The following is a 17,818-nucleotide window of genomic DNA, read 5'->3' as shown; positions in this document are numbered from 1 at the left end:
TTTTCTGACTTTTAACACCTACATAATACAACACTCGGACAGTATAGAAAAGGAGGACAAGAGAGACAGAAAATGCAGAAAGGTAAAACAGAGGAAAAGGGAATGAGATGTGAAGAAGCAGGCAAAAGGTAAAAAATAACAGAGACTTAAACTGAAAAAAAAAAGAAAAAGAGAAAAAAATTGGAAAGTATAAACTCTTAAAATACTAACAACAAAGATATTTGTTTTTAATGCATGTTATTTTCCAGAATATGTATAATTTCTGAACCATTTTTAAAAAGTAACATATCAAGATCACAAATTTTTGAAGCATTTATATTTTTTCTAGAGAAAATAATGTCACTTGAATACCATGGGCACATACCTAGTCAGAACAAAAGAAGCAGATATTTAAGAGGGAAAAATATTGATGCCAGAGCAATTTATCCTATCCTGAGAAAAAGGAGAAAACCCCTAGCAATACACTGTCTCATAGCATGCACCTCTGCTTTTTAGATCAACTAGAAAAAAGAAGACATCAGTGCAACCTGATGGAATACCTGCTAAGGATCTCTCCTTGGAAACTGTTTAGGAGAAGTACTTAAAAGCACCTGACATGAACTGCAGTTTCTGTGCAAAATCAAAGTGAGCCACCTCAGCCATGGCAGAACTATATGAAGGAAGAGAACTTGCAAACATATTTTTCATACTGCCTCCTTTCAAACACTGTCTAATCAATTAAGACCAATGTCATATGTCATTATAATTACATGTACAAAATTCTAGCTAAAAGTGACTTGGATTCAGCTCAGATTATCAGGGTTATAATGAAAAGAATATTACAACTCAGAGTTATTATGATGTGTCCATAACACAGTACTAATTATTATAATCCACAGATGTAATCAATTGTATTATTTACACACTGCTTGAACTGAATTTTTGTGGATTTGCTCCATCTACCTTTTATCATTAAGTATAGTTGTGCACATTTAAGATATTTAAGATACAAAAATTAGTGCTTCTAGTTGCTATAACTGATAGCATTAGGCCATTTAACCATATCACTACATCTGAGTGGAATTGAGTTAGGCAACAGAAATATGGGCATGAATTTAATCTTCATTAATGTGCAAAGATGATTGCGTTGTGGTCACCACTATGCAAATTTCGTCACTATCTCTCCAACAATCAACACTTAGATTCTGGGGAGAAATACCTGGTGGTTTTAATTGTGTTCTTGCTCCAAATTCTTTGGGATGGTCATTTTCGTGACTATTTCCATATGTTGCATAAACCATATTTTGGACATACTTCTCAGGTGAAAAATTTTTCACGTACTTGGCCATTAACCATTAAGCGCAGACCCCCCCGCTGACATTTGTGTTCAGAATTTTAAAAGGTACAGAGCACATTTAGATGATAGTCTTATTCCATAGCTACACACAAAAAGGTCAGAGGAATATCAGAATTATGCATGTGAAATGGAAGATAAGCACCTGGGCAACTGTGCATAAAGGCAAAATCAAAGTTCCTGTGATACAGGAAAACATCCGCACATTTATATCAGTTTTGAGCCTTACCAGTTAACAGAAGCCAAAGCTAGCCAAGAGCTTTTGGTTTTGAATTTTCAAGCTTTTCTAGAAAGAAAATGTTATCCTATAAACACAATGGAATTTATCTTGAAATTCTGTTGCCTCTTAGATTTTAATTAGGAAGTCAGAGTAGATATTGGTGCTGGAATTACAGCAACAAGGGGATATAACACTATAAAGCAAGGGGAACACAACGCCATACTTTGCACCTAATTCCCTTGTGGAAAGGCTTGCTCAAGGTTTCCAAGGTCATTACCCTAAGTGAGGTCCTCCATTCATTAAATCGAAGACCTGAGCTGGATTTAACGACTGTTTGAATCGACGAAGAAACTTTACTCCCTGATTGTCTCCACTCTTTGAGTTAACAAAAACTAAAAGAGGACTGGCACAGGATGGCGGGCATGTGGCTTTCCAGAAACCTGTAAACATAGTTAGAAAGAATGAAATAAGTAAGGTTTCCTAATATGAACAACACAAAAACAAATCACGGGAAAGAGGAAGATAAGGATGAAGGACAAAAGGAGTACATTTTTTCATGCATAATGTAAATGCTAAACTGAGTATTAGTCCTGCAAGGAAAACATAATTACGCAAGATTTACCAGTTCTTTTTCTGTTTATTTGTTTCTGGTATTTTCAGTGCCTAGATTTAGTAAAATCCTGAAGACAATAGCTTTACTGTTTTTCAACTGCCATTAACCTTTTAGAATACTTCTTAAGTCTCATCTTCACAGATTATTATCACATAATTGAATATATGTTTCAGTTACAAGTGTTTGGTTTTCAATCTTATTTTGCTTTAGCTTTGCTGGGTTGAATAGGATCATTCATGTCTGTATGAGCTTTTTAAGAGTACTCACAGATTTTTAAAAGTTACTTGTACTCAGTTCCTCCCAGGTGAGACTTCACCTAAGAGCCTTTTTTTCAGACTGAGGTTATACTATTCAGTATAACAGAATCACTGAACAACAGAAGACCTTCAGCTGTGATACAAAGCTTATTAAAGCCAGTGTATCTAAACTAATTACAGCAGGCTCTCTACAAGGCCCTTAGTCAGTCAGAAGGACTAATGGACACTGTTGTCACTAACATGACCAGTCCATGGAGGTAATGGTTTCCCAGCAACACTCCAAAATCAGACATCACATGTATAGGTTTTGACATTTGTCTCCAGCATTATTAAAATGATTATGTTGTTTTGAATTACTAAAAAAATACTAAAGCTACAAATTAAAAAATTTCATTAAGGGATGGTAATTTAATTCCACATTATTATAATGTCTAATTTCAAATAAGGTTTGATTAATTAATTTAAATGCCAAGAAAATTAATTTCACATATTGAACGATCTTCCTAGCATGAGCAATAAATGACAGCATGATGTCTAAGACACCACAAAGCAAATAAATAGAGTGAATATATGCAGCATATACAATCACTTTTACTAACTTCATGTAGCAAAATTCATTTAATTGCATTCAGGGGGTTGGTCTACTTTACCATTGACACAAACTATAAAATTAAAGTATTTAAGATTTTGTGACACTTTTTTTAAAAATCCACTCTCTGCCTTGAAGTGCAGTCTCCCACTGTTGATGTGTCTGTATCCTGGACCACCAAAAAGCAGCTCTGAGTTTTGAGCATTTGCTAGGTTTTATCTGTGTGTTGCAGGATTTTTGCACTGCTTATCTTTAAAAAAAATTGAAAATCAGAGAAGCTATGGAAGCAATTCCTCTCTGAAGCCTGGTAAAGTAGTTGTTGAGCTGTTCAGCTAACTTATCTCTGCATAATGCAAAATTATCCAAAATTTGAGAACTCACAGAAGGAGCGGTGTATGCTAGGCTGGCACCAGCCCACTTCATCTGAGGATTCTGATCATTCACTTGAAATGTCTCTAAGGGTCGTAAATAAAATGGAAGAAAATTTCTGCTGGGGCAGCTTTAAAAACATGCCAGTTTAATAACTCTCTAAAACCTACACAGAAAATTATACTTCTCTCTAAATTTGCAGACTGCATTCACCTGCTCAGCAGAAGGATTTTAGCCTTGAATATTTGCATGGATCTCAACAGGCACTGGAATTCCACAGGTACCACTGAACACACCACAGTAGTACGTACCATCAGAGTCTATACTGTTTAGTGCTGTTGGAGGGATGATCGATACCTTACATTGGCCAAGTGGACATTTACGAGGGTACAGATCTTTACAGGCCGTGTGAACCTACAGAAGAAACAAAAAATTATTTTCCTGCAGTATAATTTTGATACTAACTGCTACTATGTTATCTATGTAACAAAAATGGACTCATATTTAACATTTAGGTGTAGAGGGAAAAGGAGTGAGACTAGGAAAAAAATCCCAATGTTCAACCACAGAGCCTTGTTACTAATTCAACAAAACATTATTTTGGAGAATTTCATCTTCAGCTACCCCTATAGGAGATAAGAATCATCCTTTCTAAGGAATCATTTGCCCCCATCCACAAGGAAGGAAGAAGCAAGCTCCCAGCATCTGTGCTGATGGCTGCAGGCTAAACAATAGCTCTGAACCTGCCTGGTCCATTGGGGCCGTTCTGGAAGACATATCTGCATTAAAGCTAGCACACCTACCAAGCCACACCCATCTCCCAAAGCTGGGTTGCATAAACTCCATATTGCAAAGGTCTTTTCCACAGATACTGGAAAGAGAGGCACATGCAGAGGCGGCTGCATTTCACCTAAATATCAAGTCGCCTCTGGAGATGCCAATCATTTTCTATGGCTCATTCACAGAGCCTTGGATAACTATATGCCAGAAGCCTCATCAATAAATAAACTGCTAACTTGCATAAGAAACCCATCATTTTAGACAAGTTGATACAATTAAGAGAAAACTATATATTAGGGAAACAGCAGTAGTGAGTTAGAGAATTTCAATCAGCAACCTACAGATTGCCCTAAAGAAGAGAAAATCAAGATTTTGCACTAATAAATACGTTACTACATTAATAAATATTAATATAACATATTATTAAAATACAAATAGAGCAATATCTACAATAAAAAATACAAGGAAGTAACATATAATATTAGCCATAAGGAACAGGCACCTGAACATTCAGTTAGCAGCTAGAAGAAAGCAAACACATTGGAGATGACAACACCTATTAAAGAAAAGATGCATCTGTGGGTGTATTTAAAATTGATTGTGCAAGTAGGACAGTCATCAGAAATTCTGAATGCTACAGAGATCTGAATTTGCAGAAGCTTCCTGTTACTACTTAATCCAAAAGCAGGTTGTGGAATGACAGAACAAAAATAATGGCAAGCAGTAAAGCTGTCGAACGGTGAGATGCTTGGATGTGGCTCAGCACACCTACCATAGCTTTACACCAAAGGCACTTCCAATCCTGCAGGCGTAGAACACTGCCACAAGTCTTGTCACAGACGGCGCATTTGGCACTGACGGGCAGGTTTCCTTCTAACCACTGGTGAGGCATTGCTATCTGTGGAGAAGGAGGCATTAGAGTTAAGGACCCAGAAAGAGAAATTAAAGGCTTTTGTCTCTCAAATACAGGTGGATTTAAACTACTTCTCAAAGCTGTATCCTTTCATCAAAGAAGCAGGTATGCTGGTCAGCCAGGATAAGGGACACTGATGTTCAGAAGGCAACTGCAATGAATGGACCACTCTGGTGTTCCACATGCTAGGCAGAAAACATGACACCTGAAGAAGGGAGACCTGTCTCACTCATGGTAGCAATAAAGCATAACACAACGGGGCAGTTAAGTCCAGAGACTCTGTCATACAAACAAGTTCCCACTCGGTTATGTTGACTACATGACACAAACCAATTAAAGTACCTAAAATTCATAAAAATAGGCAGGACAGCAGAATTCTTCTGTCGCTTCACTTACCCACTCACCATGGCTGGTAAGTCACGGCTCTCTAAAGCAGTCCCAAATGCAGTGCAAAGCTTTACTCAGTGCACTCTTTGTCCCATTAATACCATGGGTAACTCAGGACACTCAGGTGTTCAACTTAGTATCAGCCTTCTAAGAAGAAGCTTCACACCAGTGGTCCATACACAGCTGTGTTTGTAAAAATAGTCCATTTATCACAATCAACCTCTTAAAGGCTTTTGTTGTTTCTCCTGCTAATTTTAAAATTCCTGCTTTCATCACCAAAATCCCCTCCCAATTCAGTGAATTCCAAATGGGTCTCCTGGGGAACTGCTCCAGGGAAAGAGGACAAAAAATACATTGCCAAAACAGCATGGTAACAGTGCAAAATACCACCTTTTGCTTAAGAACAGTAGGAACTTCTGGGAGCAATTCTCCAGCTGCAGAGTTTCTCCACATGTGGCCTTTAAAACCTTGCAATACATCTGCAATCTAGTGCCCACAGTTGCTAGACTTGTCTTGTGAGATAGGAATGCAACTTTTGCTCCAAATACCATGTTAATCTTTGAACAGTGTTCAGGAAAATAGCCACCTACCATTTACTTAAATGGGTCACATGGGAGTATTTCTGTGGCTGGGCTTTTTTTGTTTTTCCTAAAGAAGAAACAGCTTTGGAAAATACTATAAATATGAATAGTACTTACACCATCTTCATCTTCAATGATGTCTTTTCCAATTGAGGCTAATGTAGTCCATTTGCAGTTATTTGTTGCTCGGACAGCACATCTTTTATGTGCTTTAAACTTACACACTGCAAGACACAGATAAACATATATATCCTGTGTTATTTGCTGTATTTCTGTGATACACACCTTTTAAAAAATTAAACATGGATATCTGATAAAATAGCCAAGTACGTATCACTCAGCATTGCACACATGACACAAAACAACTCAAAGAAAATTCAGTTCATAATCACTCCAGCTTTAACTCTCTAAACCGGGCTTAACTGCTTAGCTGTAGCCCATGCTAAATGTGCCCTGAAGCCCACATTGGTCCCCATCTTTTCAGGTACAAGGTACAATATATCTTTAACGATGGGTTTGCCTTTTTCATTTCTCCAGCAACATGACTCAGATATCTGACTTAAATTTGCAGGAAGTCATGGGAGACTGTTTTACAAAAGTATTTTGAATCAGGAGCTCTGTTTCTTTGCTCAAAAGATGCATTTGGGGCACCATGCTGGGCCTATTTTTCTCAGAACATGAGAAAATGAAGGGTTTATGTGGTGATATTTTTATTCAGGATACTGGGGATTACAAAATTTTCCAAGAGCTTGTATCACATCAGGAAGAACCTTACTTTTTACTACATTCTTTATTAAAAGTCTGCTAATTGGAATATCCAGCACAAGTGTGTAGTTAGGCAGACATTCTGACACCCTAACAACTATTTGAATTTTGTTCAACTCAATTAATATGCCTAGCTAATGACACCATATTAGACCAAACAGACTGACGCACCCAAACCATTGGTATTTCTTCTACTGGAAGTGCATGATGTAATTCTATTTAGAGTGCATTATATAAATTATTTTGGCAAAGACCATTAAAGGTTTATGAGAACTAGCCAGTAGATCAGAAGTAGTAGTCTCTTTTCAAACAAATATTTGACAGGAAATTATCAAGGCTTTGGCCCATCGCTTATCTACCATTAAAAAACATTAAGCCATGTTACAAAATGTCTTGTGAATAATAAATTTTCCATTTTAATTCCACTGATCCATTGCCAGATCAATTTAAAAAGTGAATTGAGACTATGTAAGCAACATCTGAGTATGACAGCAATCCTCACTGTTCTGGGAGATGTGTGAAAGTAAGTGCTCAGCTCTCACTTTCTTACTTTCTAGAAAGAAAAAGAAGGAAAGAAAACAAAGAAGTTTCATTGCTTGTATAGTAACTCTCCCAGTCATTTCAAAAAGCAGCATTCATATAGTCATAGAAATATTTGGGTTGAAAGAGACATTTAAAGATCAGTTAGTTCCTGCTGTAGACTGTGACATCTTTTACTAGACCAGGTTGCTCAGAGCTCCATCCAGCCTGGTCTTGAACATTTCCAGGGATAGAGTGCTCATGACTTCTCTGGACAATCAGTGTCTCACCATCATCACAGTAAAGAATTTTTCCTACTATCTAATCTCAACCTACTCTCAGTTTGAAGCCATTTCCCCTTGTCCTGTCCCTACATGTCATTGTAGAAAGTCTCTCTCCATCTTTCTTGCAGGCTCCCTCCAAGTACTGGAAGGCTACAATTACATCACTCTAAAGCCTTCTTTTTTCCAGGCTGAACAATCCCAACTCTCTCAGCCTTTCCTCACTGGAGAGGTACTCCAGCCCTCTGATCATCTCCACGGTACTCCTATGGACTCACTCAAATAGTTCAATGGTCCCCAACCTAAGAAAGGTATGGATTTGTTGGAGCAAGACCAACACAGACTCAAAGCATGCAAGTACCCCATAACTGTTAACTAACAGGGTTGACTCACTTTTTCTAAACAGCTCAGCATCACATTGTGTGTTTGCCAACCTGAGCTGGTTCCAAACATCTAATTAAGCCAGCTCCCACAGAAGAACAGATATAAAGGCTGTATTTTGAAGTGATGGACCATGAGCAGTTTTCACCATTTGCATGTTTCAGAGAAGGTATGCCACTGAATTCAGCTCCCTACTCATAAATGATAAGCACTTGCTGTGTCACACAGATCAAAATATAACAAATCAGGGATGAGGGGGAATAGAAAATTACAAATTACAAAGTAATAGAATGTTCAAACCCTACTGAGCTATGATTGAACTTGATCATAGGAATTCAGCTTCTTTCTCAACAAGGCAAGGCCAAAATCAATCCCAGGCTCTGAAGAGCTGCAGCAAGCCACCCTATACATGGCAAGTGACAGGTTATGCTTGCTTTGTAAGTACTACAAATAACCTACCAACCAAATTTCAGATCAGACTCTTTAGGTCACACCCCCTGCAACCTCAGTATCATGAAAAACAATTTATGTTAGTCTAAACATTAAATATTACCAACAACAATAAACTTAAGACACAGATGCAACTTGCAAGCAAAGAAAGGAAAACTTTGAATCCAACCTCAATATTAGTTACCGCTATGACCTAACTTCTTTTGTCTCAGATTACACTGAATCCCATTCATGAATCAGTCTGATACCTGAAATCTTTTGGAAAATATGCAGACATATGGCTAGACATCAACTGCCAATATTTTGCCAATGAAAGCTAAAATACAAGAAAAGTTAAGTTACTCAGGAAGCTTAGCATTGCAATATAGTTTCTGAATGCAGGTGTGCAGTTGTTGGTTGTACGACCACACACTTTTAGAGAACAGGACCTTCAGTCACTGCATGCAATGGATGGTTCTCAATAGGTATAGAGTTGTGCCATACTCTGCTTCATAATTTTCAACAGGTACTTGCCTTACTGACCGAAAGCTAATGCAATACTGCTTTTCAGCCATCAATATTAATTTCTTCCTGGCCTTAAAAAAAAAATTAAAAAAAATAGTAATAATAATAATAATAATAATAAAGAAGAAGAAGAAGAAGAAGCAGAAGAAGCAGAAGCAGAAGAAGCAGAAGAAGCAGCAGAAGAAGCAGAAGCAGAAGAAGAAGCAGAAGAAGCAGAGGAAGAAGCAGAAGAAGAAGCAGAAGAAGAAGAAGAAGAAGAAGCAGAAGAAGAAGCAGAAGAAGAAGAAGAAGAAGAAGCAGAAGAAGAAGAAGAAGCAGAAGAAGAAGAAGAAGCAGAAGCTGAAGAAGCTGAAGAAGCAGAAGAAGCAGAAGAAGCAGAAGAAGAAGAAGAAGAAGAAGAAGAAGAAGAAGAAGAAGAAGAAGAAGAAGAAGTTGGTGTTGTTGTTGTTGTTGTGGTTGATGCTGCTGTTGTTGTGCCCAGTACTACTACTACTACAGTTAACACCTTTTTTCAACATTGTATATCTTCAAAGCATCAGGGACTTCAGAACAGCTTCAACTGATTTTTGCAGCGATAGAAAACAGCATTTCCTGATACAGGTTGCTGGTTATAAAGAATGCACAACTACTGATTTGATCAAAAATCTTATTTAAATGTTTTCTCTGGCATCACAGATCACATATATACATGTGATATAAAGTCACAGAACTGTTTTCTACTACTCCTTCATTCTTTAACAACAAACATCCCTTCCCTTTCTTGCCACTTCATTCACTATTCACTCTCCAGACTGTGCAGAAAATACAGTAAAAGTATCAGAGGCAATGACTGTGCAAGTAGTGCCCAAACAATTCCCTGGGCAATGGGTAAGAACAACAGGGTTTTGTGGGTAAAACCCCACAATCATAATGGAAAGAGACAAAGTGCACAAAGTGCATTTGCAGAGGTAATTTAATCCCAGTATTTTCTTACTGATTGACTTCATCATCCTAAAGTGTTCTTACAACATTTTGCGATTCATCACAGAAGAATGCAGTTTAAGAGAGAGGTTTCTCCCACTTATTAGCTATACTTGATATTCAACAATCAAGATCCTGTCATGATAAACAAAATGCTACATGAAAAAATAAATTTCTGAGAACAATCATAAATGCAGTATTCCACTGGCAATGACTTAGATAGAAATGCAGTACTGATGCAGAGTAACTGAGGTTACAGAGCTCTGGAAGAGTTTCTGTAGATAATGATATATCATCCTTTAAGCTTCTTTGCCTAAACATTCCATATTGAAGCTAAACTCTGAGGAGTATAAAAACCAAAACCCTTTCTTGATTCAGCTGATTTGGAATAATTCCTAAAGTACGGCATAGAGACCGTAATTACTGTGTCCTAGTAAAGACTGGATGAACATTGCAGAGATCAGTCCTTTAGCCAGAGCAACACAACACAGAGACAACATTGGAAAAGTAGATTATCTTTCGAGAAGACAAAAGAAAGAACGTGTTGGAAGAACAGCATTGCATCTCAAAGGAGAGTCTAATTAATTTTTTTAGAAGTCAATTGCTTGTTGAGCAGTAGCAAGAATGAAGCCTGGTTTGTTATAACTGACATCTTCAGATTGATATACATGTCCATTCTTTGACTTCTAAAAAGGTGCAAATTCACACTAGTCTTTTACCTAGCAAAGGTATTAACCTACCATCTTTTTCTACACTGGTTTCCACAAGTCTTAGAGCGTTTTTGGGGTGGCCTGCAACTAATTTGGCCAACCTTTGCTGCTGGGATGGAAAGTGAGCTGGAAGAAAAAGTCACCCATCACCTCCAAAAGAAATGCAGCTTGATTTGTGGTCAGACTTTAAAAAAAGCAGTTGTGCAGGAAAACAGCAATTTTAAGAGAATAAAATATTACAGGACAAATAAACTATCAAAAGCTGCAAGATATCACCAATGGGGTTTATTTTTACCTATAGTTAAGAATCAGACCCGAAAGACTCTAAGCTACTTTCAAGACAACTTGGTGTGCCAGTAACCCAACCCACTAACAGGAGGAAGAGCTCAATTATCTCTTGAAAGGCCTCTCATGCTTTTCAATACAAGGCATAATAGAGTAGCCTGGGATCAATGACCACACAAATAATTGAATTTTGTACAGATATAAATGGATTCCCAGTATAAAGCAGTGCTGAAGGTTTGAAAAGCAGGGCATGAATATTTAAACAGGTTTTTTTAAATTATGTAATGGGGAAAAGCAGCACAGAACAAGTCTGGGGAATGTTAAGACTCCAAACTTTCCAGATTGTCCTCTCAAACTATAGACTGCTAATACAGGTAAGATACAGAAAAAAGTAGATGATTAAATGCATTAGAAGTGCACACAGCAGAAGCAAGTATCAAACAAAAATACATTTTCAGATGAAGAAATTAAGGATGATGGGTTTTAACATGTATATATAATTGCAGAGAAAGTATAAAGTATTGCAGTAAAAGACTCAAATGTCAAATGATTTAGATTAGATATATAACTAAAGATCTTATTTTATGTAAAAAAGAAGAAAATAGATATAAAATAAAAGCTAAGAAGTTAGAGGAGGTAAACTTATTAATAGACAAAAGAATATCACAGTATCTACATATAACACATTCCAGATCATACTTGATTATGAAACTGTGGAACAGTGAAAGGAAATCCAAGTCACTTTCACAAGCTACTTTTAAAAACTGGCATCATAAATGTGGATAAATGTAGCATTAGTTTGTCATTAGTTATACAGAAAGGTGGCAAGCTCCAAATCTGGAAATTATGGGAACTTCCCTAATGTAAAGTTAATGCCAACACCCTGTATATTAAAAACATATTTAGATGCAAAATTAGACACTGAAAAAACATAAAATGGTGAACTACATACATTAACATTGACAATTTTCAATAAATTACCCTTTTAAAGTACCTATAATATTAACTTAGGAATGGATAAATTCTTTATGAAAGTCATTCCTTTCCTTTGCCTGAGCAAACATAACTGCATTTCTACACAGAGGCAATACAACTGCATTTTAGTTAAGCACATGATACTTCCATCTGTCAATATCAGACATTGAGAATACCATAATTGCCTTTAAACTGTCCAAAGGACTTATTCACAGTGGAAAACATACACCAGAGAGGCTGGAAGTAACCATGATACTTCTAATTTCTACAAACGCGTTTGTCCTGTTCCTTGGCAACTGCACCATTAGTTACATTAAAAGCATGGACAATTTAGGACAATGGGTTAATGTTTCCTTTGTAAGGTTTCCTTAATACATATTATTATCCTCAAGTATTATAACAGCATCAATAACAGAAATGCACTTGCTGTTGGGTTACATACATCCAAAGAAATCAAATTATGAATGGTGTAACTATAACTCTTTTCTGGGTAGTCAGCTATTTTAGTAATTAAATATCTCTACATCTCATATATCTCATAGGGTCACACAGATGCTTTATTTTCTCCTGTCTCCTACACAAGCAGACTTGTTACACTTTTCCACAGAACTTGCACGAATTAAAAAATAAGCTGTTTCAGGCATATTGTAATCATTTGTTAATTAAATATAATTTCTAGGTAAATGCTGAAGTTTTAGCCACACTTCCTTTTTCTTTATGCTGGATTTCCCCTGTTGAACCATCAAATGCAGTCATCTACATCTCTACCCCCTCACAGCATGAGAGAATTTTTAAAGCAGTAAATCAGTGTGTACTGCAGGATCAGGCAGCAGCAACAGAGAAAACAAGAACTGGAGGGCAAAGGGTCATAACACTTCGTTCAGTGTTAAGAATGCTTTTAGACTTGGGGCAGAAAATACCATCACAATTTTTCTTTTTCCCAGAGAAATGCTGATTCTGCAAACCAGTAAGAGTATTTGGCTCCACATTTTTGATGCGCAAATCAAATAAATCCTATCTTTTCTTGTGAATCCTCCACCCTGTACACTCCAGTTGCTGCAACAGAGAGAAGTGTTCTATTCTGAACACTGAAAAAGGCACCTGGAGCAACAGGAAGGTGAGGCAGATCATTAGCAGTCCCTCTACCTAGAAGAGGGTCACTCTCATGTAGAGTTTTCTCCCTTCAGGCTCTTTTGTTACTCATTTTCAGGATCATTACTCATGCTGAACTTGCAGCCATCTGTCTACACACATAGCATGATAACCAAGGGAAGCAATCATTATTTTACCTTCACAAGACAGGCCGTGAGAAGTGACTCCAGAGAGGCTCTCTCTGCACACGTTACAGAAGGTGGGTCGGGCGTGGGAGCAGGCGTACCAGTTATGCATCCCTGAGAAATGTTCCACATTAAACTGTGCGGTCTAGTAAAGGAGAAGTTAAGACAAATTTGCAAGTACAGAACACAGCTACGGTGACTGACATTACGCACGGTTCCACATTATAGGGGACGACAGTGAAATGCTCCCCAAAAGGATTTTCCAAAGGGTATTTAGCCTGCTCTCCCTCCAAAATTCTAAATCCAAGTGTGATAATAAGCTCTCATTTTGTGAAGTTCTTAAGGTGAAGCTTCACTCTGACATTAGACACGCTTTTCACACTACTCCAGTTCTGTATCCTGCTTGATCTGTTGAGCCAGAACAGGTTGCAACAAGAGGGATGTCAGCTTACCTCATAGTGTTCTCTGGACTGAACGGACTTCAGAGAGCTTATCCAGTCCTCCATTTCTTTTCTGTTCTCAGCACACAATATTAGCCTCCTAAATGGAGTGATTATCTGCAAAAGATAACACATCCTGATTAATCCAGGTAGTAAATATCATGACAGGCTATGATATCTAAAGTACTCTTCCCCGTGAGATGATGCAAAAGGATGACACGCCCTACAAGGCAAGATCCTAAACACTTAAAAATATTTTCTTTAATGCACTACCAGCAACAAAAGAGTTTGCTTTTCCTTGTACAGTTCCCAAGTTTCAAATCGGGCTTTGGTACAGGTCTCTGTAATCTACATTGATCATTACCCATTCTCAGCTCTTTGTCTATGCACTGAGTTTCAAATGCCCAAATGGCAGGCACTGAAATGCTAAAACAGCCATTCTGTAAATTACCATTTGACTAAGACTGCAATCCTATTTCATAACTGCATCATAGCAACTGCAAGGTCCATTCCAATTGCTAGAGACAAAAACATATCAAAATCAAATGCCTGGAAGTCTTAAACAACCACAAAAGCTGTCATCATATTTCACTATCTTGTATATTGACAATATATTTACACAAATTTATACATACAAAAATTTAAAACAGCACTTTTTATATCCAACTATATCAACTCAGTATAAGAAAACATACAAATCTTTATAAAAAGGCACAAAGAACAAAAGCAAACAGTTGAAATCATATCCTACTAGGACAATTGAATGAATTCCTGGAACAAGTTGATGCTGGGAATTTTTCAGAGTTGGATTCTGGAAATCTGAAAATACTGTACCAAGGAGGTTCAGAGTACAAGCTGCTCTCCCCTCTCCCTAAACAGTAGAAAAAGTAATCAAAATAATAGGAAGGCAGCAGAAACTATCAGCTAACTCCCACTGAAATTATTTTGAGCACTGCATTAAAATAGACAAAGCAGTTACTTACATGGCAAAGAATTTAAAACAAGTACAAGAAAATAAGGAAAGTTATTTGTTTTGTTGTAGAAAGTCTGAAAAATAAAATTAAATTCTTTATCAGTATTATGCATTAATCTATTTCATAGTATGTACCACCAACACTTGCAAATTAAATAAAACAGAGAAGGAACCACAAAAAATGGGAATTCTGAGTATTCTTTTAAATGCTACAAACTAGACATGACAACATTTGCACAATATCAGTAAGCATTAATCTGCAGCTGCAGTTACTTACCCAGTCCCTGCCGTAAATTGTCTCTAGCCTTGATTTGTCCTATCCACTCCTTCATTAAACTGAGCTGCACTTTAACATCTCTCAGAGGCGACGTAACTGAAGTGCAGCAGGCTGCAAGTCACATGGAGGGGAGGCAAAACCACTTTGGGCTTGCCTTTTTTTTTTTTTTTTTTTAATGTACTCACTTCACATGGAATGGAATAGTTTCTTTGTTTTCTGTTTCCTTCAATCTTGCTTAAGCTATTTAATAAGGTTTATTAGTAGGTCTCCATGGCTTTTCCTAAAGAACAGTTTATGCAAAGAGCAATGCTTCTCTCATTAGTTTGGAGCCAAACAGACGCTTTATTGCTTCAAAATGTTTTTCTAGGCCAGGTCATCCAATGAAGCCAAGAAAAGTCATTAAATCATAATATAACCCTGGCTCCAACAACAATCAGCATTCTGCTGAAATTTCCAGGTTTCAGTGGACACAGAAATCTTATTTGGGCAAATACAAGCCACAGATTATTTCCTATTATATGGCATGAGATTATAACACAGATTAAATAATGATAAATCCACCCAAGACTCAGCACATTATGTCCACCCTGCTGCCACAGTTATTACTGATTCTAGCCGGTAACCAGACGTGAAATGCCATCAAGCAACAACAGCTGCATTTATTGCTGAAAACCCCTGACTAATCTTGGTCTTTTCAAATAATACTTAGATATATATCACTCCTATCTTCAATAGTACTGGTCACAATCCACTGTGCATCCCTCCACCCTTCCCCCACTCTGAAATTAAGGCCCTGGTTCAGTTGTTCACACCTAGTTACCCAGTGCCAATGAAGACACCCTTTGGTACCAAAGGCTTTGGCAGGGGAGGGGTAAGTATGATAGAGGACCAGAACAGTAGCTATAAATCACCGAGGTGGGACACCAAACTTCCTCTCAAAATGCCCTGCACAGCCATTTATTGGCAATCAAACCACATCACCAAACACTGCTAACCAATGCATGTAAACACATCAGAAATTCATATATTCCAGCTTCTTACTAAAATCAGAGTAGGAAAAACTTAATGAAGTTCACAGCATTTCAGCAGTCTAACAGCTCAATAGGATACTGTCAATAGCATGAATATAGCATCAATTATTATTGCTACAAAAATGAAGTGGGAAGTTTACATATTTGTGGGAAGATGTACATATTTTTAAATACAATAAACTACATATTCTCTTTGATTTACATATCAAACAACAAACTCTAAGAAGGTAGATAGTAACATGAAAAAAGACAAAATGCACTATATGCAAGAAGTAACAACAGTGCTTGAAATTTTTCAAATAAAATAAAATAAAATAAAATAAAACAAAATAAAATAGGAACTAAGAAGCCCGCTTAGCTTCTCATCTATTTCAGTCTACAAAATCATGGAGAAAATGTACTCTCATTATTTTTTAGATATTTCATGTAACATAGGAACTCAGGGAGTCAAGGAAACTGTTAGCAAGCAACAAGTGTTTTTCCCTAAATGCAAAGCATTCTTTAGACTTGAAAAGTATTTCTAAAGGATGCTGAGGAGACAAAAAGTAAAAATGCCCAAAAAGGCATTTGAAAAATTCATCACAAATAAACACATCATATACTATAAAGGACAATATCTGAAATCTTCAACTTATCAGGTCTTCAAAAGTCCAGCCATGAGTCAATGTTGGGAAGTGACTCAAGGGTAAGAATCACTGTATGTGCTCTGCTGTTTCTACTTCATTCTTTAGTATCTGCTACTATTATTATTATACTTTAATTCTACTTCGTTTTATGAACTTTACACTAACTCAGTATAGCTTTTCTTGTTTATCCTAAATTGAGATTGACTTCCTAAACCTTCTTATTTGCATTTATACAGATGGCATGCTTTCTTCTGAATGCTTACACAATGCAATGATTAACTAAGTGGGATGTTTGAAGTTCATTCACTAAAAACAACTGAACCTGTATAAAGACATAATCAAAATTAAATGGACGTAACTGAGCTCAAAACAATTTTCCTGCTTTGTATATTTGAATTTAACTAGTAATTTTATCTCATTGCCTGTATTCATATTCAGAGTCCTGTATATTCTCTTCTACTGACCTAAGTCAGCACCTTTTCTTCAATTACATACTATCTTTTTGATCTTCACTGCTCCAAATATTACTATTTGTATATAGCTCTGAATATGCTGAACTCTTAACAGAAAGAAAGAGAGGAGAGAAGGAAGAGAGGAAGGAAGGAAGGAAGGAAGGAAGGAAGGAAGGAAGGAAGGAAGGAAGAAGAGAGAGAGGGAGAAGAGAGAGAAGAGAGAGAGAAGAGAGAGAGAGAGAAAGAAAGAAAGAAAGAAAGAAAGAAAGAAAGAAAGAAAGAAAGAAAGAAAGAAAGAAAGAAAGAAAGAAAGAAAGAAAGAAAGAAAGAAAGAAAGAAAGAAAGAAAGAAAGAAAGAAAGAAAGAAAGAAAAGAAAGAAAGAAAGAAAGAAAGAAAGAAAGAAAGAAAGAAAGAAAGAAAGAAAGAAAGAAAGAAAGAAAGAAAGAAAGAAAGAGAAAGAAAGAAAGAAAGAAAGAAAGAAAGAAAGAAAGAAAGAAAGAAAGAAAGAAAGAAAGAAAGAAAGAAAGAAAGAAAGAAAGAAAGAAAGAAAGAAAGAAAGAAAGAAAGAAAGAAAGAAAGAAAGAAAGAAAGAAAGAAAGAAAGAAAGAGAAAAGAAAGAGCTCTATAACACAATGCAAAGGAAGTGTTACAGGAACCACCGGGAGACCACTGAGGTAACATAAGAATAAGGTGCCAACAGTTCACCTGCTGACAAAGCAGGAGACAAATCACAAAAGATGAAGACAGTCAAAAGGTCTTAAAAAATAAATAAGATTACCTTCCTTTGAAACTTTTCACCATTGTCAAGTAGCCAAGAAGTCACTGCTGATTTTGGAAAAGACAATTACCAAGAGCAGATACTGCAGTAT

At 36.7% G+C, this 17,818-nt stretch overlaps 1 protein-coding gene across 1 annotated transcript in view; it reads right to left on the bottom strand.

The window, feature by feature from the left end:
• The window catches only part of DGKH (diacylglycerol kinase eta), a 153,997-nt gene that overhangs the window by 41,106 nt on the left and 95,073 nt on the right, over positions 1-17,818 (bottom strand). Inside the window, exons 5-10 of the mRNA XM_036382627.2 lie at positions 13,602-13,706; positions 13,162-13,294; positions 6,160-6,266; positions 4,934-5,059; positions 3,693-3,795; positions 1,831-1,993 (exon numbers count right to left, since the gene is read on the bottom strand). Of these exons, the coding sequence (XP_036238520.1) occupies positions 1,831-1,993; positions 3,693-3,795; positions 4,934-5,059; positions 6,160-6,266; positions 13,162-13,294; positions 13,602-13,706 (737 nt within the window). The remainder of the gene's footprint in view (positions 1-1,830; positions 1,994-3,692; positions 3,796-4,933; positions 5,060-6,159; positions 6,267-13,161; positions 13,295-13,601; positions 13,707-17,818) is intronic.

Source organism: Molothrus ater, chromosome 2, assembly GCF_012460135.2.
Source record: "Molothrus ater isolate BHLD 08-10-18 breed brown headed cowbird chromosome 2, BPBGC_Mater_1.1, whole genome shotgun sequence".
Taxonomy (NCBI): domain Eukaryota; kingdom Metazoa; phylum Chordata; class Aves; order Passeriformes; family Icteridae; genus Molothrus; species Molothrus ater.
Note: the sequence above shows the minus strand (reverse complement) of the source record. Positions and strands in the feature narration are given on the sequence as shown.